This window comes from Arvicola amphibius, chromosome 12 (assembly GCF_903992535.2).
Source record: "Arvicola amphibius chromosome 12, mArvAmp1.2, whole genome shotgun sequence".
NCBI lineage: Eukaryota > Metazoa > Chordata > Mammalia > Rodentia > Cricetidae > Arvicola > Arvicola amphibius.
In genome coordinates this window covers 5,993-29,405 of record NC_052058.2, presented here as the reverse complement: position 1 = coordinate 29,405, position 23,413 = coordinate 5,993, and the positions used below count along the sequence as shown (strand labels likewise).

The 23,413-nt window shown below is 46.9% G+C and overlaps 2 protein-coding genes and 1 long non-coding RNA gene across 4 annotated transcripts; 2 read left to right on the top strand and 1 right to left on the bottom strand.

Annotated features, from left to right (window-relative positions):
• The first annotated feature begins 480 nt into the window (after positions 1 to 480).
• On the top strand, positions 481 to 12,015 carry LOC119827286. Its single transcript, XR_005287582.1, has 2 exons — positions 481 to 534; positions 10,908 to 12,015. It is a non-coding gene; the product is annotated as an uncharacterized LOC119827286 (long non-coding RNA).
• Positions 12,016 to 12,018: 3 nt separating this feature from the next.
• On the bottom strand, positions 12,019 to 17,891 carry LOC119827284 (serine/arginine repetitive matrix protein 1-like). 2 transcript variants are annotated; one of them, XR_005287580.2, is made up of 5 exons: positions 17,222 to 17,566; positions 16,852 to 17,019; positions 15,303 to 15,589; positions 14,769 to 14,904; positions 12,019 to 14,643 (listed from the first exon to the last, which is right to left on the bottom strand). XR_005287580.2 is itself a non-coding variant. In XM_038348800.1 (2 exons), the coding sequence occupies exons 1-2, from the start codon at positions 17,873 to 17,875 to the stop codon at positions 17,002 to 17,004; spliced, it is 672 nt and encodes a 223-aa protein (XP_038204728.1). In that variant the 5' UTR covers positions 17,876 to 17,891; the 3' UTR covers positions 16,764 to 17,001. The 2 variants fall into 2 exon arrangements, 1 of the variants encoding a protein (XP_038204728.1); XM_038348800.1 differs by lacking the exons at positions 12,019 to 14,643; positions 14,769 to 14,904; positions 15,303 to 15,589 and having other exon boundaries at positions 16,764 to 17,019; positions 17,222 to 17,891.
• LOC119827283 (fibroblast growth factor receptor 3-like) lies at positions 13,949 to 17,110 on the top strand. The gene is made up of 9 exons (XM_038348799.1): positions 13,949 to 14,353; positions 14,790 to 14,911; positions 14,988 to 15,098; positions 15,182 to 15,369; positions 15,486 to 15,608; positions 15,689 to 15,759; positions 15,996 to 16,133; positions 16,279 to 16,381; positions 16,537 to 17,110. The coding sequence occupies exons 1-8, from the start codon at positions 14,292 to 14,294 to the stop codon at positions 16,343 to 16,345; spliced, it is 882 nt and encodes a 293-aa protein (XP_038204727.1). The 5' UTR covers positions 13,949 to 14,291; the 3' UTR covers positions 16,346 to 16,381; positions 16,537 to 17,110.
• Positions 17,892 to 23,413: the final 5,522 nt, after the last annotated feature.

Sequence of the window (23,413 nt, the reverse complement as noted above, 5' to 3'; positions counted from 1 at the left end):
ATATGTAGGCTATAGGTTAAAGTTCTTAAAGTGAAAAAAGAGTAGTTGGGTGTTGTGCTACACACCTTTAATCCCAACACTTTGGAGCCAGAGGTAGATTGACCTCTGAGACCTTGTGACTTCAGGGTGTGGTGGAACACACCTTTAATCCCAATGCCTGGGAGGCAGGGACAGACAGCTCTGTGAGTTCAAGGTGTGGTAGCACACACCTTTAATCCCAGCACTGGGGAGGCAGATCTCTGTGAGTTCAGGGACTGCCTGCTCTACTGAGTTGTTCCTGGATGAAGATATACAGAGAACCTGTCTCAAAAAGTAAAAGTAAAAATAAAAGAAATGGAGGTTAAGTAAAGTCACATAAAGATGGAAAATACACAGAGAATCTTGATACTGTATGTTATGCGCTCTTTGAATTGTTTTAATGCTGGCCCTTCATCTTACAAAACAGCATTACAAATAATATGGCTTCTGTGTGATTATTTTAGGTCTGAGCAGCTGGGAACAAACAAGCAGCCACCCATCCATTCCTTCGAGAAGGTAAGGCACATTGCTTTGTGGAAGGTCCAAGCCCCTATTACTATATCTAGGCTGAGCAATGTATCCATCCAAAGAGAACAGGTATCCAAAAACCAGTACAAGCAGTAGAGATAAATCTGGTGCCACTCCCAGTGGCCCATCCATCTGCCCCAGCCATACCACTGTCAACCACATTCAAGGGAATAGTTTGTACCTATGATGGTTCCTTCCTAGTCTGAGTGGTGTTGGTGAGCTCACATTAGCTCATTTAAACTATTTCAGTGGGTGAACCCATCATGGTCTTGACCTCTTTGCTCATATTCTCATTTCTTCCACTCTTCAATTGGACTTTGAAAGGTCAGTCCATAGCTGTGATGTGGGTCAGTTGCTGGATGAAGGTTCTTTGGTGATATGTAAGTTATTCATTAGTCTGACTGCAAGACAAGGCCAGCTCAGGTCACCTCCACTCTTGCTTAGGGTCTTATCTGGGGTTATCCTTGTGGATTCCTGGGAATTTTTCTAGAGTCAGGTTTCTTGCTAACTCCATAATGGCTCCCTCAATCAAGATATCTCTTTCCTTGCTCTCATCTCTGACCTCCCTCCATTTCAACTATCCCATTTCATCTATTCTCACCCCTTCCTTTTCCCCTCCTCTACCTTCCCTTTTCCTCCATTCCTGGGTTCCCATTTTTATTCAAGTGATCTTGTATATTTTAACTTTTCAAGTTGATCTATGTATGTTTTTCTTAGTGTATTCTTTGTTACTTAGCTATTCTAGGATCATGAACTATAGGCTCAATATTCTTTATTTATAGCTAGTATCCACTTATGAGTGAGTACATACCATATTCATCTTTTTGGGTCTGAGTTACCTCACTCAGGATGGTGTTTTCTAGTTCCATCCTTTTGCATGCAAAATTTAACATCATTGTTTTTTTAACCACTCAGTAGTACTCTAACTAAAAGATAGTTTTTGATGACAGCTTCTATTTCTTTACAGTTTATTCATCTATTTAAATTGCTCACCTGGTCTTGATTTAATTTTGATATATACTACTTAACTAGAAAATTGTCCATTTCTTTTATGTTTTCGAATTTTGTGGACTATACATTTTTGTAGTGTGATCTGACAATTCTCTGGATTTCATTAGTGTCTGTTATGTATCCCTTTTAATTTCTGATTATGTTAATTTTGATGTTATCTCGCTGCTTTTTTATTAGTTTGGATAAGGGTTTGTCTAGTGACCTTTCTCCACTTTCTTTATGTGTTTTGAACTTTCCTCTTAGCACTGCTTTAATAGTGTTCTATAGTTTTGGGTACTCTGTGGCTTCATTTTTGTTTAATTTTAGGAAGTCATTAATTTCTTTATATTTTCCTTGATCCATGGGTGGTTCAATTATTTACAGTTCAATTTCCATGAATTTGTAGGATTCTTGATAGTATTGTTGTGAAGTTCTAACTTTAAACCATGGTGATCCAATAAGATACATAGGCTTACTCTTTTTTGTATTTGTGGATGTTTGCTTTGTTACACAGTATGTGGTCAGTTTTTGAGAATGTTCTGAGGTGCTGAGAAGAAACTATATTTTTTGAGTTTTGGTGAAATGTTCTGTACACATCTGTTAAGTCCCTTTCATGTTTCTTTTATGTATGTGAGTGCTCTTGTATTAGGGGAATAGATGTTAAGGATTGAGACTTCATCTTGATAGATTGATCTTGTTATGAGTATAAAGTGTCTTTCTCCATCTTTTCTGATTTATTTTACTTTGAAATCTAATGTTAGATATTAAGATAGCTACACCTGCTTGTTTCTTTGGTCCATTTGTTCGGAAAACCTTTTCACAGTGCATTAATGTTAGGTAATGTTTATCTTTGAGGTTGAGGGTGTTTCTTGTATACAACTGAAGGCTGAATCTTGGTTTTCTGTCCATTCTCTTAGCCTGTGTCTTTTTATAGGTGAGTTGAGACCATTGATATTAAGTGCTATTAATGACCAGTGGTCATTAATTCCTGTTCTTTTTCAGTCAGAGCAGTTGTGTGTTTCCCTTCCTTTGGTTTTACTGATGTGAGGTTATCTGTTCCTTGAGTTTTTGGGTTAAGTTAGCTTCCTGGGTTTGGGTTTTTTCTTTTAATACTTTTTGTAAGGCTGGGTTTGTGGATATGTATTGTTTAAATGTGGTTTTTGTCATGGAATATTTTGTTTTCTCCATCGATGGTGATTGAAAGGTTTGTTGGGTATAGATATCTGTGCTTGCATTTGTGTTCTCTTAGTGTCTGCAGTACTTCTGGCTAGGACCTTCTGGCTTTCTTGGTTTCCATTGAGAAGTCTAGTGTAATTCTCATAGGTCTACCTTTATATGTTACTTAGTCTTTTTCCTTTGCAGCTCATAATATTCTTTCTTTAGTCTATGTTTTGTGTTTTAATTATTATATCTTGAGGGTAATTTTTTTGATACAGTCTATCTTGTGTTCTGTAAGTTTCTTCTACCTTTTAAGGGACATCCTTCTTTAAGTTGGGAAATTTTTCCTGTATGATCATGTTGAATATATTTTCTGTGTCTTTGAGCTGGAGTTCTCCTTCTATCCCCATTAATCTTAGGTTTGGTCTTTTGATGATTTCACAGATTTCCTGGATGTTTTTTGTTAAGAATTTGATAGACTTAATGTTTTCTTTGTCTCATTTATTTTGTCTAGCTCTCTTCAATCCCTGAGATTCCCTTCCATTTCTCTATTCTGTTGGTTATACTTCCCTCTGTAGTCGATTTTCCATATCCAGAGTTTCCTTGGTTTGTGAATTTCCTCTATTTCAGTCTTTAAGTCTTTAACCATTTTCTTCAAATTTCTTCAAAATCCAGTTTGTTTTTTCTATGTTTTCTTGAGTTTCTTTTGAGGGATTTATTAATTTCTTCCATTTTGTATTTTTTCTCCTTTTTAAAAGGTAGTTTTTCATTTCCTATCCTTCATGAAGTTATGTTTAAAATAATTTTCTTCTGCTTTTACTTGGTTAACATGAGCAAATATGCCTGATCTGTGATTACTGGGTTCTGATGTTACCATATGGTTTATTAGGTTGTTGGATAAATTTTTGCATTGGAGCCAACCCATCTCTTCCTTCAGTTGATGGTGGAAGTGTCTTTGCATCTTAGTCTGATTCTTACAATGGGTGTCTGAGTCTTTGGTAATTGTTCTTGGTCTGCTTTGAGTAAATGTTTCTTTTGTTGATGTCTGTTTCTTGTAAGCAGCAGAATGGATCCTGCTTTTGCATCCATTCTCTTGTGCCTTTTTATGGGTGAATTGAGATCATTGATATTAAGTGCTATTAATGACCAGTGGTTGATAAATCGTTTATTTTTTTGTTTTTTAATTAAAAAATTTCTGCCTCCTCCCCACCTCCCATTTACCCACCTTCCCCCTCCACTCCCCCTCCCTCCTCCTATCCAGGGAGCAGTAAGGGTTCCCTGCCCTATGGCAAGTACAAGGTCCTCCTCTCCTTCCAGGTCCAGGAAGGTGAGCATCCAAACAGGCCAGGCCCCCCCCCAAAGCAGGTATGCATAGTAGGATCTAAATCCAGTGTCATTGTCATAGGTTTCTCAGCAGCCCTCATTGTCTGCCATGTTCAGGGAGTCCGGTTTTATCCCATGCTTTTTCAGTCCCAGTCCAGCTGGGCTTGGTAAGTTCTAAATAGATCAGCCCCACCATCTCAGTGAATGGGGGAGAACCTTCACAGTCCAGATTTCCTTGCTCATGTTTTCCTTCCTTCTGCTCCTCATTTGTACCTAGGGAACTCAGTCCATTGCACCAATGTGTGGCTCTGTCTCTATCTCCATCCATCACCAGGTGAAGCTTCCCTCATGGTCCTCACTTTCTTTCTCATGTTCTCCCTCCTTCTGCTCCTCATCAGGACCTTGGGAGCTCAGTCCGGTGCTCCAATGTGGGGCTCAGTCATTTTCTTCATCTATCGCCAGGTGGAGGTTCTATGGTGATATGCAAGATATTCATTAGTATGGCTATAGGATTTGGTGGCCTTTTCGGCTCCCTCTCCTTAGCTTCCCATGGAACTAGCTGGGGGCATCTCCCTGGATAGTTGGGAACCCCTTTAGAGTCAAGTCTCTTAATAATCCTAAGATGGCTCCCTTAATTAGGAAATATGCTTCCCTGCTCCCATATCCACCCTTCCTATGTCCTTTATTTATGGCTAAAAACTTATGAGTGAGTACATCCCATGTTCATCTATTTGGGTTTGGGTTATACCTCACTCAGAAGAGTGTTTTCTATTTCCATCCATTTGCATGCAAAATTCAAGATGTCACTGCTTCTTACCATTGAGTAGTACTCTAACATGTATATATTCCAGTTTCTTTATCCATTCTTCCATTGAAGGGCATCTAGGTTGTTTCCAGATTCTGGCTATTACAAATAATGCTGCTATGAACATAGTTGAACAAATGCTTTTGTATTAGGATTGCACATCTCTTTGGTAAATTCCCAAGAGTGGAATTTCTGGGTCCTGGGGTAGGTTGATCCCTAATTTCCTGAGAAACCACCACACTGCTTTCCATAGTGGTTGCACAAGTGTGCATTCCCACCAGCAATGGATGAGTGTACCCCTTACCCCACAACCTCTCCAGCAAAGGTTATTATTGGTGTTTTGGATTTTAGCCAATCTGACAGGTGTAAGACGGTATCTCAAAGTTGTTTTGATTTGCATTTCCCTGATAGCTAAGGAGGTTGAGCATGACCTTAAGTGTCTTTTGGCCATTTTGACTTCTTCTTTTGAGGATTCTCTGTTTAGTTCAGAGCCCCATTTTTCAAATGGTTTAATTAGGATTTTTAAGTTTAGTCTCTTTTGTTCCTTATATCTTAGAGATCAGACCTTTGTCAGTTGCAGGGTTGGTGAAGATCTTTTCCCAGTCAATAGGCTGTGTTTGTGTCTTAGTGACAGTGTCCTTTGCTTTACAGAAGCTGCTCAGTTTCCCATTTATTCAATGTTGCCCTTATTGTCTGTGCTGCTGGGGTTATACATAGGAAATGGTCTCCTTTGTCCATATGTTGTAGAGTACTTCCCACTTTCTCCTCTATCAGTCTCAGTTTGTTCCAATTACTATTGAGGTCTTTATCCATTGGACTTGAGTTTTCTGCATGGTGATAGATATGGATCTACTTTTCTGGGCCTTTGAGTTGTAATTCTTCTCCTTCTTCTACCCCAATTATTCTTAGGTTTGGTCATTTTATGGTGTCCCAGATTTCCTGGATGTTTTGTGTTCAGAATTTGTTGGATTTGTTTTGTTCTTTAATCTGTGAGTTTATTTCCTCTATAATATATTTAGAGTCCAAGATTCTTCCATCTCTTGTATTCGGTTGGAATTGCCTCTGTAGTTTCTGTTCGTTTACTCAGAATTTCCATTTCCAGTCTTCCCTGAGGTTGTGTTTTCTTCATTACCTCCATTTCATTTTTCAGGTCTTGCACTGTTTCCCTTACCTGTTTGATGGCTTTTTCTTGTTTTTCTTGGGTACCTTTGAGAGATTTATTTATTTCATCTACCTTTTTGTTTGTCATCTCCATTTATTTATGTCAGTTTTTTACCTCCTGTTTAAGGTCCTCTATTTTCATAAAGTATTGTTTAAGGTCAAGTTCTTCTATTTCTTCTGGAGTAGGGTCTTCAAATCTTGTTGTTTAGGTATGTCAGGATTCTCGTGATGTCATGTTTCCTTTCATGTTGTTGGAGGAGATCTTGCATTGGCGCCTGCCCATCTCTTCCTTCAAAAGGAGCCTGGAGCGACTTGGTGTCTTAGATCAATCTTTGCTGTGACTGAATGTGGTTGGATTGCCTCAGTGCCAGAGTAGAAGCTATTCCTTGAAGCACAATCTGAAGGAGCCTGCACTCCCTTGCAGGAATCCTAAGACCTGCCTGGGGCCAGACTCTCCTCTTTTTGTGGATGGCCTTAGTACAGGAGCAGGACACTTGAATACATTAGGTAAGGCAATCCAGACGGAACTCCACCAAATCAGGTATTCCTGGTAGCTCATCAAATCCACAGGGACAAAAGGGCCAAGGTGGGTGCAGGGCGGGATGGAGTATCAGACAGAGAACCTCACAGTGCAATCTGAATGAGCCAGCACTCCCTTGCAGGAATGCTCAGACCTGCCTGGAGGGCAGCCTCTCACCCCTTCGGGTGGATGGCTTTAGTATAGGAGCAGGATACTTGATTATACTAGGGAAGGTTTGGGTGAGGCAGGGACATGGGTACCAAAGACACCCCTGCACTAGGAGCTGGGGAATAGGGGCTGTACTCTCTTCCAGTGCATGTTGCCCCAGGGTCACACACTCACCCATCCAGATGGCACTCCACCGCACTGGCTCCTTTATTTTTCTCAGTGGTAGTTTGTGTTTTCACTTCTTTGGGTTGTGCTTGTGGAGGGTTGTTAGATTTCAAAATTATTGTCATGTTGTTTGGTTCCTTGGGTTGTGATTATCTTTATATGCTACTTGATCTTTTTCTTTTGCAGATCTTATTTCTTTATTCTGTATGGTTTTCGTTATGATTATTATATGGTGATGGTTTTTTTTCCTCCAGTCTATTTGGTGTTCTGTATGCGTCTTGTACCTTTATAGGAATATCCTTCTTTACATTGGGAAAGATTTATTACATAAATTTGTTAAATATATTTTCTGTGTCTTTGAGCTGTCATTCTTTTCCTTCTACCCTTATTATTTTTATATATTCTATTCATGGTGTCCCAGAGTTCCTGGAATTTTTGGGTTAACAATTTGTTTGATTTGCTGTTTTCCTTGATCAATGAGTTTATTTCCTCTATAGTATCTTCAGCTTCCAATATTCTTTCTTCTATTTCTTGTACTCTGTTGGTTATACTTGTCTCTGTGGTTCCTGTTCATTTACCCAGATTGTCCATATCCAGCCATTCCTTGTTTTGTTTTCATTTCTTCTATTTCAGGTTTCAAGTCTTAAACTGTTTCCATTACCAGTTTGATTGCTTTTTCCTGGTTTCCTAGAATATCTTTCAAAATTGTTGTTATTATTCATTTCTTTAAGGGAGTTTTTCACATTCTTTTTATATAGGGACCCTATCTCTTTTATAATTTTACTTCTAAATCTATTTCTTCTACTTCCTCTGGATTATGTTGTTCAATTTCTCCTGTTGTATGTTCACTTTATTCTCATGATGTCATATTGTCTTATTTTTGAAGGTATTTTTGCATTGGTGCCTGCACATCTATTCAAATGCTGTTAGGAGATTCTTGGCTGCTTGGTCTGATCTATGCTGTGGTTACCTGTGTGTTTGGTGTTTTTTCATCTGCCTTCCCTTAGGTCCTCTTAGCACTGGAGTCTCTTAGATCCACTTCACCTTTGAGTAGTCTGTGGTGGTGTACCTGAGGACACTCCAGATGGAAAGGAATCATTGGGGGAAGCTGGGATATGGGGTATGTAGAAATTCAGTACCCAGGGAGAAGCCCCACTGAATGGTCAGAAAGTTTAGGGGATTTGGGGATGCCTGTGCATTGTTCCTAGGGCATCAGGGCAGTCACACAACACCTCCTGAGGGATGGAACTTCTGGTACAGGATCAGACCTCTTGTTGGCAGGGACCTCACAGACAAAAGGCCGCTTGCTTGGGTTCATGCTCAGTGGGATAAGTAAAGTCCTGCAGCAGTTGCCCTTAGTACTCTGTCCCTAGATCCTCAGCACCCCTTTGTTTTGTTTTTAAATATTATTTCCTCACTTTTAAGCAAAACTTGTTGATAATCATAAATCAGAGTGAACCATTCAAGAATGTGTAGGTTCCAGAAATAGAAATCTAGAAACAAAGAAATATACAATTTTAAGCCTAGGATAATGACAACAGACTGTCAGTAGCTTTCTCTGCAACTTAAGATGATATGAGAGTCCCCTTGTGTGCTGTGAACACCATTGGTTAATAACAAATCAGTTTCAGATAGTGATTATGCAATGTTAGAGCCAGGCGGGAATTTTAAAGTGAATGTTGGCAGAAAGAAGTCAGAGTCAAAAAAAGCAGTGTAGCCTGGTTGGAGATAGATGATGGAAGCTTTACAAGGTAAGCCACAGGCTTGTGACAATATACACATTAATGGATTTGTGATAATTTATGGTATGAATTCGCCAAGCATCTGTTTCCCAAGTTCATCTCACCTGTCCCATGAGGAGCCTGCACTCTGAGCCAGTTCTGTGTCTCCAGTTTCCTATGTTATTTTTATTTCAAGTCAAAAGGAGCTTTAACCATAAAGTATGTACATATTCTGTGTGTTTAATATAAAACTCATTTATAATCCAAAATAAAAGTATAAGTGTTGTCGATATAAAACTCATTCATAATCCAAAATAAAAGTATAAGGTTGTAAGAACCCCCTAGGATCTACCCCTGTCAATTTTTCACAAAAAAAATTTGTCCAATGTTAAAGGTATCTGAATCAGGAAATGATTTAGCAAAAGTCCTATATCATTATGTAAGTGATCATTGAAAGATTGAACATAGGCATTGCCCAAAAGATTTCATGTAACAAATTGTTATAAGCCCAATCATTAATGCAAAAAGTGGTTGAACTCCAATCTCAACACAGTTATTTGTATCTTGTAAAGATACAAATTTCTTTCCCAACCATCCCACAGATTGCTTAAGTACATCAATCTCTGTCTGAAGTCAATCAAGCATATGTTTGAAATAGCTGAATCAAGATTCATGAGAATCTTTATGCCATTGCCCTACAAAGTGTTTCATCTGTAAGAATGTATGTAAAGCACAACATCCACATAAGCCTGCAAGAATGTATGTAAAGCACAACAAGCCCATAGGCCTGCAAGAATGTATGTAAAGCACAAAAGCCCCATAAGCCTGCAAGAATGTATGTAAAGCACCACAGCCCCATAAGAATTCTATAACAGTATGGTCCATAGAATTTTGAGCCCAAGAATGACCTAAGTTTACATGTAGACAAATATGTGTTCACTGATGTAGTATCATAAGGGATTCATTTTGAGGGTAAACTTAAGAGGAATTAATACATGAATGCAATTGCTAATCATAACTAATTCCAGTAGTAAAATTGATTGTTCCAAATAAAAATACATATGGTAGTAGCACACAAGCAGTAACATTACTCTTGTATATAAGGTAAATATATAAGCAGAAGTGCATTCTTCTGTTCCAACAAATGATGCATTAAAAAGCTGAACAGGTTTTAAGATAGTTATGATTTTCCAAATATGCATCTGCAGTGCAGTTAGGACTGTGAGTAAGGCAATGTGATCATCACTGACTCTCCCTTCGCCCAATGCCAGAAAACTTTCCATTCATCATTTATTCTCATTTCTATTCATCCTGGTAACATTAATCAAGTCACAAGTGGTAAGATTCCATTCAGAACAAGTTTTAAAAAACTGACCGTATGGTCCACAATTGATCCATTGATTTTTGAATTATTTTCCATATTTTCCCAAACATGTTTTCCAAATAAATGGCTGATATTATAAGATATAATATATAAAATCTGGACATACAGAATATGCCAATTCATAGTTTTCTGTGATATTATCCCAGGTATGATTAATGGACTATGAGCAGAGTCTTTGAAGATATCTGCCTATATTAAATAACAGGTTGTAAGCAATGCTGAAATCCCATTGAAAAACAAGGACTATTTCCAAATCCCTGGTTACCGTTTATCCACACAATTAAAATTATATTGAGTCCCATCAAAATCATTCAGATAAGTCAAATTATTCCTAGGAGGAGAGAGGATACTGGGATGGTATACACTAACACATCAGTATCTCCCCAAAAGATAGGCTCAAATGTTGGTGGGTTAGGTACATAAGCCCAATAACTTACAGCTGATCACCAAACAGAAGAGACAGATACCAGAGCACATATGACCAGAAAAAGATGTCAGCCATACCGGTCTTCTGGACTGCTGGAAAGTAATTCGACCCTGGAATGCAAGAGATCTCACATGACCCCCAGGGGAAATTCTATCCCCGTGTGTCCCCCATCACAGTTTTTTAGCAGGGGGGCGCTACTCCATATGGGAAATGCTGGCTTTTTAAAAATATTTTATTATACAATTTATTTATTATATAACTCATTTATATTTTTATTTTATTAAATTTCTTTAAATTCGTTTTATATTTATATTTTATTTATATTTATATGATTTATTTATATTTATATATTCATTTTATTATATAATTTATTATATAATTATATGGTTTTTTAATATTTTAGGTATTTTTTTAACATGAATGAATATTAAAATATATGACTAAATATTTGATATTTATTTAAAGTAAATGCTTATTAATTTTTAAACATTTATTTATTATGTATACAATATTCTGTCTGTGTGTGTGGATGCCCACAGGCCAGAAGACGTCACCAGACCCCATTACCGATGGTCGTGAGCCGCCGTGTCGTCGCCGGGACTCGAACTCAGGACCTTGGAAGAGCGGGCCGTGCTCTCACCACTGAGCCGTCCCCCCAGCCCAGGGAACGCTGTGGACGCGCTCCCCAGAATTCACTCCACATGGATCCCGACCCCGAATATTAAATGTTCCAAGCGCAGGACTGGTGGACGACCCCAGGGGGAGCAGAGCGCTCTGACCTCGGTGGCCCGTGTGCCGCGAGCGAGGACAGGAAGACTGAGCAGTAGTCATGGGGATCTGTGGGGCTGGAAGAACCCAGGGATGATACTGCAGTGTGCCTGACACAGAAAGGGAACCTGGCGAGGGTGGCGGCGCACGCCTGTCATCCCAGCACTCCCGAGGCCCCGGCAGGCGCACGGATCTCTGTGGGTCCTGGGTTCGAGTCCAGCCCAGTCTATGAAGCGAGGGTCAGGACAGCCAGGTCTACACAGAGAAACCCTGTCTTGAAAAAGGAAACAAAACAGGAAGTGGGGAGGGAGGGAGGGAGCCCTGAATGGGAGTCTGCGGCACAGACAGCTGTTTTGAAGACGTGAATGCCAAGGAGCTCAAAGAACTCGGGGTTCTCCTGCTTCTGTGTCCCAAGTGCCGGGATCTCAGGTGTGCACGGTCAGGTGCGCAGGTCAGGTGTGCACGTCCCCCTCCAAAAAGCATTTTCACGGATTGAGTAAAGTGGGGGAGGGGGACTTGAATCCCTGCCGAGCCCATGATGCATAATCCATGTAAATGCCATGGCGTACGCATGTTCTGTCCCGCACATGCAGTCGTATGTGCTTCCTGTGTGCATATGCAGCCATGTGTGTGCTGGACGGATCGCTCAGCAGCGAAATGCCCTGGCCGCTCTTCCGGAGAGCCTGGGTCCCACAACTCCAGTGCCTGTGCAGCGGCTCGCGGCTCTGAGAAATTCTAGTGCCTGACACGTGGCGCACACACAAACATGCAGGCGAAACATGCACACACACACACACAAATAGTAAATTTAAAAAAAAAAAACCAAGCCGGTCGGTGGTGGCATCCACGTCTCTCAGGAATTCTGTCTTTGATATTAAAGAGTCTGGTGAATGGAGGCTGCTGTGGGATCTCAAAGCGGCACACGGCTGCAGGGACAGAAACCGCAGGGAAATCCAGACCCAGCCTCCTTTCCAGAGCTGACGCCTCAGGCAAGAAAGACAATGTGTTGCTTTACTTAAACGAAGCTCGCCTCTGGTTAGGTTCATTATATTGACTCTCCTCAGCCGCTGGTATTGATAATTTAATTTTCCCCTCTCAGCGTAGCCCTACTGGAGTTTCACGGGTCTCCTGTAAAAAATTATAATCTCGTACCCGTCAACTGGGCCACGTGTTATTCAGAAAGGTTATAAACTTATTTTTTTTTTTTTTTTTTTGGCAGCGAGGACCCAGCCTGTGGGTGCGTGCGCGATCATGGGTCTCCTGTAACAATTGTTGTCTCGTCCCCGTCAGCTGGGCGACGTGTCATTTTTAGTTTGCAGACCTTTGGGATGTCACCTGACCAGGTTATCACACCGCAGACCCAGGCAGGAATAACTGGGTTGCGGAAATTCTGCGGAAGACCGGACCTTGTTTTTACGCACGGATCCCCGCAGGTTGGGTCATCCTTATCCTTCCGATCGGTCGGTCACTTTTTTTTTCAAAAATCACCCGGTGTGTTTCCCTAAAGTTATGATATCTCTGCAGCCCCTGGCAGGGGCAGGGTATGCGTTGGCTGCTGCGTCTTCCTCCGGGAGAGCTGCGGTGGCCTCCCCTGCTGATTCTGATATTCACCCTGCTGATACTCAATCTGCTCCGGGGGCGGCGGCACGAATGGCCTCAGAGAAATACACTGATTTTCCTTCCATGTAACCTTTCTACCGACAGTCAGTCCGTGGGCAAAATTCTTGCACCTTTGGAAACCGCAGCTTCTATGGCCTCTGCCCGTCGAGTCCAGACGCAGTGACTGGCTCTTCGAGCTTGGCGCTGTGCCCGGTCTGTTCCCATTTCCGCGGGGCATTCGCGGGCTCACGCTGACCTCCGCGGTCCATTGAGCGAGGGGAATGCAGTGGCGCGTCAGCTTACCCACCGGATTCGTACCGTGGGGCAAGCTGCAAAAAATAAATAAACGCTCACAATCGATTTTCATCTCGATGCTGCGTGCCTCGTGAAGATTTCCTTTTAAGATTTCCCGAGAGCAACCCACGGCCGTCGTTAAACAGTGCTCTCGGTGTACAGGACTTTCTCCTGTTCCCCATTTGGGAGTTGACCCCCGTGGCCTGGCCCCGAACCATTTATGGCAGGTGGATGTCACCCGTCCGCCTTCTTTTGGGCGCCCGCGATATGTCCGCGCACCCGTGGATGCGCAGTCCCGTCTTATTTTCGCCTCGGCTCACGCGGGAGCAAGATTACGAGGTGTTGTTAAAAGTCGCCGTCTCCAGGCTTTTGCCCACGCGGGAGCTCCAAACACTGTAAGAACTGATAACGGCCCAGCCTGCACCGGCACGGGCTTTGCTAAATTTTGCTCTGGCTTCTCCATTTGTTATAAAACGGGAAAACCTTGTCATCCTCCAGGACAGGGTGCCGTGGGACGAGCGCATCGTGCGCGCAGAGCCTATGTGCGTAAAACGAAAAAAAAGGGGGGGGGGGAATACGGTTCCTCCCCCAGAGACCATTTGTCTTTCGTTTTATACGTTTTAAATGTTTTGAGTGTTGATGCGCAGTCTCACGCCGCCGCTGGCCGGCACTGGTGTCCACATTCTTCCGGGGTGACTCAGGGCAAACGGAAGAATCTAGCAGACCCCATTACAGATGGTTGTGAGCCACCGTGTGGTTGCCGGGACTTGAACTCGGGACCTTTGGAAGAGCAGGCAATGCTCTTAACCGCTGTCCACCATCAAAAGTCCTCAGTAATAAGAGGAAAACCATTTTTTTTTTACAAAAATCTTGAACTGAACGTTCTGCTGTTCTTTAGGGCAGCAAGAACTTACTATATGTCATTTCGCTTCCCACCCGAGCAAGAGGTAACTGGAATTAGATACCGAGTTTTGATCTCTCTGTTCCTCCTAAAGTCCCAGCAGGGCCTGAGGCCGGCTTAGCACTCACTGCTCTGCCGCCAGACGAGCTGACCCTTCCCTGTTCCTATCCTCCCCACGGATCCCACGCGACTCCACACAACTTTGAGTCTTCAGTCCCCACGGGACCTCAACCCTTTCCCAATGCCCAGCATGCGTTGTCTGGCTCCAACCTGTCCCCGATGATCCAAGCAGGTGACCTCCGTGAACTCTGGTCTACCCTGGGTCCGCATCGTCCACCCAATTTCAAGAGAATCTACCGTCATGGCCAGTGTTTCTGAGCGTCCGCCGCCAGCCGACCCCAAGTGGGAAATATCGAGAATTAGGTCAGTGCTGGTGGGGCGTTGTGTAGACCTGGAGAGGGTTCTGTGGCTGGGGGCTAGATGGCTACCAGGCAGGGGCCTGTGGCAGGTGGGGTGAAATACTCCCGAGGTGGGGTCCAGGGTGAGACTCGGGTTACTCTGTCTTCATGAGCAGAAGCGCATTGCCGGGGGCTGGGGAGACGGCTCAGTGGTTAAGAGCACGGCCTGCTCTTCCCGAGGTCCTGAGTTCAAGTCCCAGCAACCACATGGTGGCTCACAGCCATCTGTAATGGGGTCTGGCGCCCTCTTCTGGCCTGCAGGCATACACACAGACAGAATATTGTATACATAATAAATAAATATTTTTAAAAGCCCATTGCCAGCTATGGATGCAGTGGCACAGGGCCATGAGGGCTGGGGGTCCTGGCCACATCCTCACGGCCTCTGCTTCTTCGGACAGGCTGACACTCGGTCATTCTCTAGGAGAAGGCTGCTTTGGCCAGGTTTTTAAGGCAGAGGCTGTTGGCCTTCACCTGGACAGCACTGCCGAGCCCGTCACCGTGGCTGTGAAAATGCTGAAAGGTGAGGAGGGAGAGAAGTAACCCAGGGCCAGTGGGGGCGGCGGGGCCACCCCGTGACTTTCCCACTGTCAACACAGATGATGCCAACGGCCAGGACTTGTCGGACCTGGTGTCTGAGATGGAGATGATGAAAGTTATTGGCCGGCACGAGAACATTATCAACCTGCTGGGGGCCTGCACACAGGGCGGTAAGGACAGCGGGTGGGGGGACGATTATGAGATCGGGACCCCCCCGAGTCGCACAACATCTCTGAGGGGCCTGTGCTTCCAGGGCCATTGTATGTGCTGATGGAGTACGCAGCCAAGGGCAACCTCCGGGACTTCCTGCGGGCACAAAGGCCGCTCAGCGCGGAATGCTATGGTGCCTCCAGGCTGCCAGAAGAACAGCTCACCCGCAAAGATCTCGTGTCCTGTGCCTGTCAGGTGGCCCGAGGTATGGAGCACCTGGCTTCTCGGAAGGTGAGCAGAGCTGGGGCCCAGGCCGGGTAGGGTCTGTCAGCGTGGAAGAGTGGGTGTCCAGCCTGCTTAGGCGAGGGAGGTGTCAGCGTAGCCAGGTTCCTTTCACGCCTCCTCAGTGCGTTCACAGAGACTTGGCTGCCAGAAACGTGTTGGTGACTGAGGACAACGTGATGAAGGTTGCAGATTTTGGCCTGGCCCGTGATGTGCACCGTCTGGGATACTACAAGAAGATCACGCACGTGAGCCCCGTTCCAGGGTGGTGGGGGTGCGGCGCTCCGCCGGGGGACCCCTGACGGCCAACACCTCTCCCTCTGCCTAGGGCCGGCTCCCTGTGAAGTGGATGGCACCAGAGTCCCTGTTGGACGGAGTCTACACCCACCAGAGTGATGTGTATGTGTCCTAACACAGGATGGGGATAGCAAGACCCCAGTCACGCCTGTTGCCGCCTTTAGGGCCCCGGCCCTCCCAGGCTGTGTTCTGTGTCCTCATCGGAGCCCACGGCACAGCCCTGCCGTGCCTGCCTCTCCTCTGCACACCCCGCCTTGCCCGTGGGTGCCCTGTCCTGCTGTAGAACTGTTGCCGTAACTGACCGGGAGTAACAGGCCTCTGCCCTCGCTCCCCGACAGGTGGTCCTTTGGAGTCCTGCTCTGGGAGATCTTTACCCTGGGGGGCTCTCCATACCCTAGCATCCCAGCGGAAGTGCTTTTCAAGTTGTTGAAAGCCGGCTACCGCATGCACAAGCCTGCCGACTGCCCACACGACTTGTGAGCAAAGCGTTCCTTACTCACTCCTCTGACTAGTCCCTGGGAGTGGCTGGTTTCCTACCGGGGCTCCTGGCAGGAGGCTGGCAGCCTTGGGTGAGGGAGGGATGGACAACGGGCCGAGAAACCACAGCCAGGTTTGCCACAGGTATGTGGTCATGCGAGACTGTTGGCGTGCGGTGCCTTCCCGAGGCCCACCTTCAAGCTCCTGGTAGAGGGATTCGATGGCATCCTCACGCCCGTCAGCCCACGTGAGAACCACCCGACCCTGCCCTCCCTGATCCCCGTGTGGGCCGCTCCTCCACGTTCCAGATGGGGTCGGCTTGCGAGGGCCAGCCTGGACACAGATGGCCGTGGGATCGAGGGATGCGTCCTGACCCAGTCCTGCGACCTTCTCTGCCACCAGGTACGCCTGGACCTACCGATGCCTTTTGAGCAGAGCTTGCCAGGTGATGGGGATACCGGGAGCCCCAGTTCCTTAGAGACGACTGTTCACCCACGCCCTGCTGCGCCCAACCCGACCCGAGCATCGGAGGCCTCAGACGTGAGGGGCCCAGGATCCCATAGACCAAGCCCCGGTTAATGTTTACGGATATAAAAACGTATGGGGCCTTTACAAGTTGTGTTTGCTACAGGGTTAGCACTTCTTATGTGACGCTTCCTCGTTTTGTAGGATTGGCTATGACGTTTCAAACCTAGTGAGAAAAAGCAGTGAACGTACGCTTGTGATTTTTTTGTACTGTTCCTGAGCCCCTGACTTTGGTGGCTGTCTCTCGCCTATGAGCTGGCAGCGCCAGGACAGTGTCTCAGGGGAACTTTTCTTGGAGCCCAGCGTGTGGTTTCTCAGCCCACATCGGCAGATGTCGTTTTGTTAATGCAAACAACTTTTCTAAAAAAAAAAAATAGGATCTCTGTGAGTTTGAGACCAGCCTGGTCTACAAGAGCTAGCACCAGGACAGGCTCTAAAGCTGCAGAGAAACCCTGTCTCGAAAAACCAAAAAAAAAATAAATAAATAAATAAATAAAAATAAAAATATAAAAAAAAAATAAAATAAAGAGATAACCGGTTCCGAGTCCCACGCGCCGCTGACCTTCCGTCCTGGCGTCTGTGCAGCTGGATCCGCACTCTCGGTGGGGACTGGTGATGAGATTCGTCTCTGCGGGGGTGGAGATGATGATACCTGGGGAGACTTCTCCGCTGCTGTCTGGTCCCTAGTGCACAGTGAGGGCTCAGGCCCCAAGAGGACGCATTGTCTGACCTTGTCCTTCCCGGTGTGAGGGCGGGCGGGCGGCTGGGCTGGGACATGCTCGTCTGCGCCCCAGACTCCCTGGCGGAACCTCGGGGTCACCAGGTTAGAGGTTCCAGAGCGAGGATCCCAGAGAGTCGGGGAGCCGGGCGGCGGCGGTGGCGCCCGCCTTGGATCCCGGCCCTCGGGAGGCAGAGGCGGGCGGATCTCCACGGTTCCCGTTGCGACATCTGCAGCCTGCACATGGAAGAGGAGGGAAACTGAGTCACTGGGACTAAAACCGTCAATTTCCAGAAAGCCGACAGTGGGAAAAGTGTCCTGGGTGCCTGTGCGTACTTCAAAAAAAAGTCCTGGGGGCTGGAGGTTCAGCGCGCTGCCTGCTCTTCCCCAAGGTCTAGTCACTTCCTGTTCCTGGAGAACTACAAACATGGCGGCCCAGAACGGGCACTTCCTGTGCGGGCCGTGACCACTTCCCGTACCCGGGGAAACTACAAACATGGCGGCCAAGACAGGGCACTTCCTGTCCGCACCGCAGTCCCTTCCTGTTTCTCGGGAAACTACAAACTTCCCGTACCCAGGGAAACTACAAACATGGCGGCCAAGACAGGGCACTTCCTGTCCGTGCCGCAGTCCCTTCCTGTTTCTCGGGAAACTACCAACACGGTGGAAAAGACAGGGCACTTCCTGTGCGGGCCGTGATCACTTCCTGTCTGTGCCGCACAGGTCCTTGGGAAATGTAGTTCGGCGTCCGTCCGCGGGCGTCTGTTCCCCGGTGACTCGCGCTGTCCTCCACGGTTTTCTCATTTCCTGAGGTTCCGCCCAGGGCAGGAGGGGGCCCGAGGTCGCGGCTGCAGCGGGAGTTCGAGACCACCCTGGGCGAGTTGGGAAAATACCTCGGAAAATGAAAGTTCAGCTGCCGAGTGTCTGCCAAGCCCTACGCCCGACCGGCCACAATAGAATATATAGACATCCTTAAAATAAATATACGCATCCTTTTCCCAGGCCTGCAGCGGAAACAGAGAGGAAATGCAGCCCTCGTCCGTGAACCCCCAGACGATGCGGAAATCGCCCTCGCGGCTGCACAGTTGCAGAGACCTCGCCTCCACGTTGTTTCCGCATGAAGGGAAGAGACGATGTCAGGAGACACCGAGCAGTTGTCACGGGAACCGCGCGCGCGCGCTCGGTCGCGGTACCGGGGAAGGGTAAAACTCAGATGCTAGATCGGAGCTGTTCAGCGCGATTGCTTCACTTCATAAAAAAAAAAAATATTAATTTACTTATTATGGATACAAAATCCTGTCTGTGTGTGTGCCCGCAGGCCAGAAGAGGGCGCCGGACCCCGTTATAGATGGCTGTGAGCCACCGTGGGGTTGCCGGGACTCGAACTCAGGACCTCGGGAAGAGCATGGGGTCGCCGGGACTCGAACTCAGGACCTCGGGAAGAGCATGGGGTCGCCGGGACTCGAACTCAGGACCTCGGGAAGAGCATGGGGTCGCCGGGACTCGAACTCAGGACCTCGGGAAGAGCATGCAGTCGCCGGGACTCGAACTCAGGACCTCGGGAAAAGCAGGCCGTGCTCTTAGCCGCTGAGCCGTCTCTCCAGCCCCTAATGTTTCCCTTTTGAAGCTGCACGCAGTGCACGGCCAATCAAATCCTCGACCGGAGGTGGAGACGTTCAGACTCCATCCATGGAACTCGAATTTCCATGGTCGCGTGCACACATGTAAGAAAAAGAGAAAACCTATTACAAAATTAAAAAAAATACCACGGGTTTTACCAAATGTTCAACACATAGGGGAGGATCCGCCCGCGGACACAGAAGCGTCTGCTCGGGTTTGAATCCCTCACCTGCCGTTCTGAGCTCAGGGGAGGAAGCGGACACAGCCCCTAGCTTTCCCTCTGCGGGAGCCGCGGGTCCTTGTCCTCAGCTCTCACGGGAATCAGTGGCAGCACCGGAACAGGAATTACCCGAGGGACTCGGGCCTGACGCCCCGGCGTCCGCGGCAGACGTGGAAGACTGAGCTGCAGAGACCTCTTCTTTACCTGGGAATGCAGACGATGCTTTATATACTCAGAAACTCAACTGGGGTAGCAAAACGGTAAACACTGTTTAAATGTTAATCATTAAAAATAAATGAGCGGGGGGGAGGGGTGCTGGAGGGACGGCTCAGAGGTTAAGAGCACGGCCTGCTCTTCCCGAGGTCCTGAGTTCGAGTCCCGCAAGCAACCCCGTGCTCTTCCCAAGGTCCTGAGTTCGAGTCCCGGCAACCCCACGGTGGCTCACAGCCATCTGGAACAGGGTCTGGCGCCCTCTTCTGGCCTGCGGGCACACACACAGACAGGATATTGTATACATCATAAATATTTTTTAATGCATAATAATAAATAAATATTTTTTTTAAAAAAATCCTTTCTAAAGTCTGGCGGTGGTGGCACAGACTTAATTTACACGAGTGGTCAGTGTGTCTATATACAAGTAGACAAAACATTCACACACCAATAAATTTAATTTACACGAGTGGTCCGTGTGTCTATATACAAGTAGACAAAACATTTACACATCAATAAATTTAATTAAAAAAAAAAAGAGTTCTACACGAGCCCGAGGTCGGGAAACGCGCGAGGACTTCCGCTGTCAACTTCCGGCGGCTGCCGCACAGACTCATGGGAAGTGTAGTCCTGACATGTTCCCAGACCCGGCTGCCTGCGGGAGGAGGACACGCCCCTCCGATCCCGAGGAGGGACACGGGGAGACGGGGAGACAGAAACGGCTGCCACTCTGACCCGGACAGAGGACTTCCGCTGTCAACTTCCGGCGGCCGCCGCACAGACTCATGGGAAGTGTAGTCCCGACAGGTTCCCAGACCCGGCTGCCTGCGGGAGGAGGACACGCCCCTCCGATCCCGAGGAGGGACGCGGGGAGACGGGGAGACAGAAACGGCTGCCGCTCTGGCCCGGACAGAGGACTTCCGCTGTCAACTTCCGGTGGCCGCCGCACAGATTCATGGGAAGTGTAGTCCCGACAGGTTCCCAGACCCCGAAAGGAGTGCTGAGTGCGCCTCGACCTTCCCGGGGTGCTCATGAATATGCAGAGGGACGCCCCCACCTCTGCCGCTCTGGCTTTGGTTTCTGTGGCTTTGGAGCCTGTCCTGGAACTAGCTCATGTAGACCAGGCTGGTGTCGAACTCACAGAGATCCGCCCGCCTCTGCCTCCCGAGTGCTGGGATTAAAGGCGTGCGCCACCACCGCCCGCCCGGCTAAATCTAATTTTTAAAAACTAAACATTAAGCTGGCTGTGGTGGCGCATGCCTTTATCCCCTGCACTCAGGAGGGAGAGTGAGTTCAAGACCAGCCTGGTCTATAGAGTAAGTTCCATGACAGCTGGGACTACACAGAGAAACCCTGTCAAAATATCAAAATAAACAAATAAATAAACAAATACACATAAAAATTGTTTTTATTCGGGCCCAGGACTATGCTCATGGCAACAGAGAAGATAGAAGTCGAGTGTATAGACGTACCTGATGTGGGATGCCCCTCTGTATGTTGTGAATACAATGGCTTCATAAAGAAACTGTCTTAGGCCTGTGACAGGGTGGACTAGAGCTCGTCAGGGAAAACCAAACTGAATGTTGGAGACGGTGGCGGAGTCAGGGAGAAGCCGTGGAGCAGCCGCCAGAGACAGACACGTGGGAATCTCGCCTTGCCGGTAGGCCACGGACCTCGTGGTCAAATATAAGATACTGGAAATAGGTGAAGATGTGAAAGCTAGCCAATAAGAAGTTAGAGCTCGGGCTGGAGAGACGGCTCAGCGGTTAGGAGCGTTGCCTGCTCTTCCCAAGGTCCTGAGTTCAAGTCCCGGCAACCCCACGGTGGCTCACAGCCATCTGTAATGGGGCCTGGTGCCTTCTTCTGGCCTGCAGACACACACACAAGACAGAATACTGTATACATAATAAATAAATAAATATTAATAAAAAAAGAAAAGCTACATAAAAGGCTAATAAAAGACTAAAAAAAAACAGAAAGTCTTTTAATACTGAAAAAAAAAAAAAACAAATCTGTGTTTGTTCCTGTGTCCCAGTGGTGTGATTTCTATAGGACGGATCTCCGTTGATGTCACATAGGATTTAATACTGAGAACAACAAATCTGTGTTTGTTCCTGTGTCCCAGTGGTGTGACTGATACGGGATTGCTCTCCGTTGATGTGAAATGGGAATTGCCTGCCTTGGATCCGTCAGAACGGACTGTTACTGAGGAGGTCATGCCGTTGAGACTGTGCTGGCATCTCATGGCTCTGAGGCACTGTCCTTTGGTCCTGGTTGCTCTTAGGATGGACGGACAGGTATAGACTGGGATTTCTGAATACAAGGTCAAGAAGTAAAAATTCTGATGACCCTGCTATGCACCTATCTCCCTAACCTACCACATGGTTGGAACCTGAATGTTTGCGTTGGTGTGAACCAGTGAGCTTTGGTCAGGCGATGGATTCCACCCCTGTGGAGATCAGCTACAATTTATTTTCTATCCGGTGCCTTTGCTAAGTTGCAAACAAGTGGAAGCCCACACGGCGCCAGACAACAGGGTCAGCTCCCTGCAGCCAGGCTCCAGGCGCCCTGAGTCGCCCGCCCGGTCTTCTATCTAGCACCTTCACTAACAGGCTAAACCTGAAGACCCTCTTTCCTCAAAAGCCTATAAATGGATTTCCCTTTGTTCTCGGTGTGGTTGTTACTCCTACTCCAGATTCCCCGGCGGCAGGCAGCCCGTCACTAAAGGATGTTTCCCTTAAATCTGTGCATCTCTCTAGTGGATCTCAAAAGAATCCTTATTACTTAAGACAGTTTTTATTCCATCTACAGATATAGAGAATGTCATTTTGGCATATTACAATTCTTATTATACACATATTTAGGAAGTTATACATGATATAGCTCGGAAAATTTCTCTTAATTCTACAGTATGAATCATTTCATTTAAAAAGGACAAAAGTACTGCTTTAAACACCTTCAGCACTTGTCAGGAGACACTGCACGTTTATTAAGGTGGAGCATTTTATGGATGTGCCTACTATCACCTCACATCCATTCCCTACAAAAGAAGGTTCAAGGGCCAGAGAGATGAATCAGTGAGTTAAAAGGTGTTTGCCACCAATACCAACAACATGAGCTTAAATGATTTTTAAAAAAAAAAAAAAACTCTTAGGGCCTGGAGAGACGGCTCAGTGGTTAAGAGCACTGGCAGCTCTTCCAGAGGCCCTGGGTTCAATTCCCAGCGCCCACGTGGCCGCTCACAAGGGTCTGTAACTCCAGTTCCAGGGGCCCCGATGCCCACGGCAAAACACCAATGCACATGAAATAAAAATAAACGATTTTTTAAAATTTATTTATTTATTTATTTTTATTTATTTATTATGTATACAATATTCTGTCTGTGTGGATGCCTGCAGGCCAGAAGAGGGCACCAGACCCCATTACAGATGGTTGTGAGCCACCATGTGGTTGCTGGGAATTGAACTCAGGACCTTTGGAAGAGCAGGCAGCGCTCTTAACCTGATACCCATTCTCCCCTCCCTCCTCCCTGATCCCAATGCTCCCCTACCTCCTCCTGATCCCCGTGCTCCCCTCCCTCCTCCCTGATCCCCGTGCTCCCCTCCCTCCTCCCTCCTCCCTGATCTTCGTGCTCCACTCCCTCCACCCTCCTCCCTGATCGCCGTGCTCCCCTCCCTCCTCCCTGATCGCGTGTTCCCCTCCCTCCTCCCTCCTCCCTGATCCCCGTGCTCCCTTCCGTCCTCCCTGATCGCCGTGCTCCCCTCCCTCCTCCCTCCTCCCTCCTACCTGATCCCCGTGCTCCCCTCCCTCCTCCCTGATCCCAGTGGTCCCCTCCGTCCTCCCTGATCCCCGTGCTCCCCTCCCTCCTCCCTCCTCCCTGATCCCCGTGCTCCCCTTCCTCCTCCCGCCTCCCTGATCCCCGTGCACCCCCCCTCCTCCCTCCTCCCTGATCCCCGTGCTCCCCTCCCTCCTCCCTGATCCCCGTG

Coding starts and splice junctions, on each gene's coding strand:
- LOC119827283 (XM_038348799.1), top strand. CDS start 14,292: ATGGCCAGTGTTTCTGAGCGTCCGCCGCCAGCCGACCCCAAGTGGGAA. Junction 15,099..15,181: donor GGGGGCCTGCACACAGGGCG/GTAAGGACAGCG, acceptor CTGTGCTTCCAG/GGCCATTGTATGTGCTGATG. Junction 15,609..15,688: donor ACTACAAGAAGATCACGCAC/GTGAGCCCCGTT, acceptor CCCTCTGCCTAG/GGCCGGCTCCCTGTGAAGTG.
- LOC119827284 (XM_038348800.1), bottom strand. CDS start 17,875: ATGTTTGTAGTTTCCCCGGGTACGGGAAGTGGTCACGGCCCGCACAGG.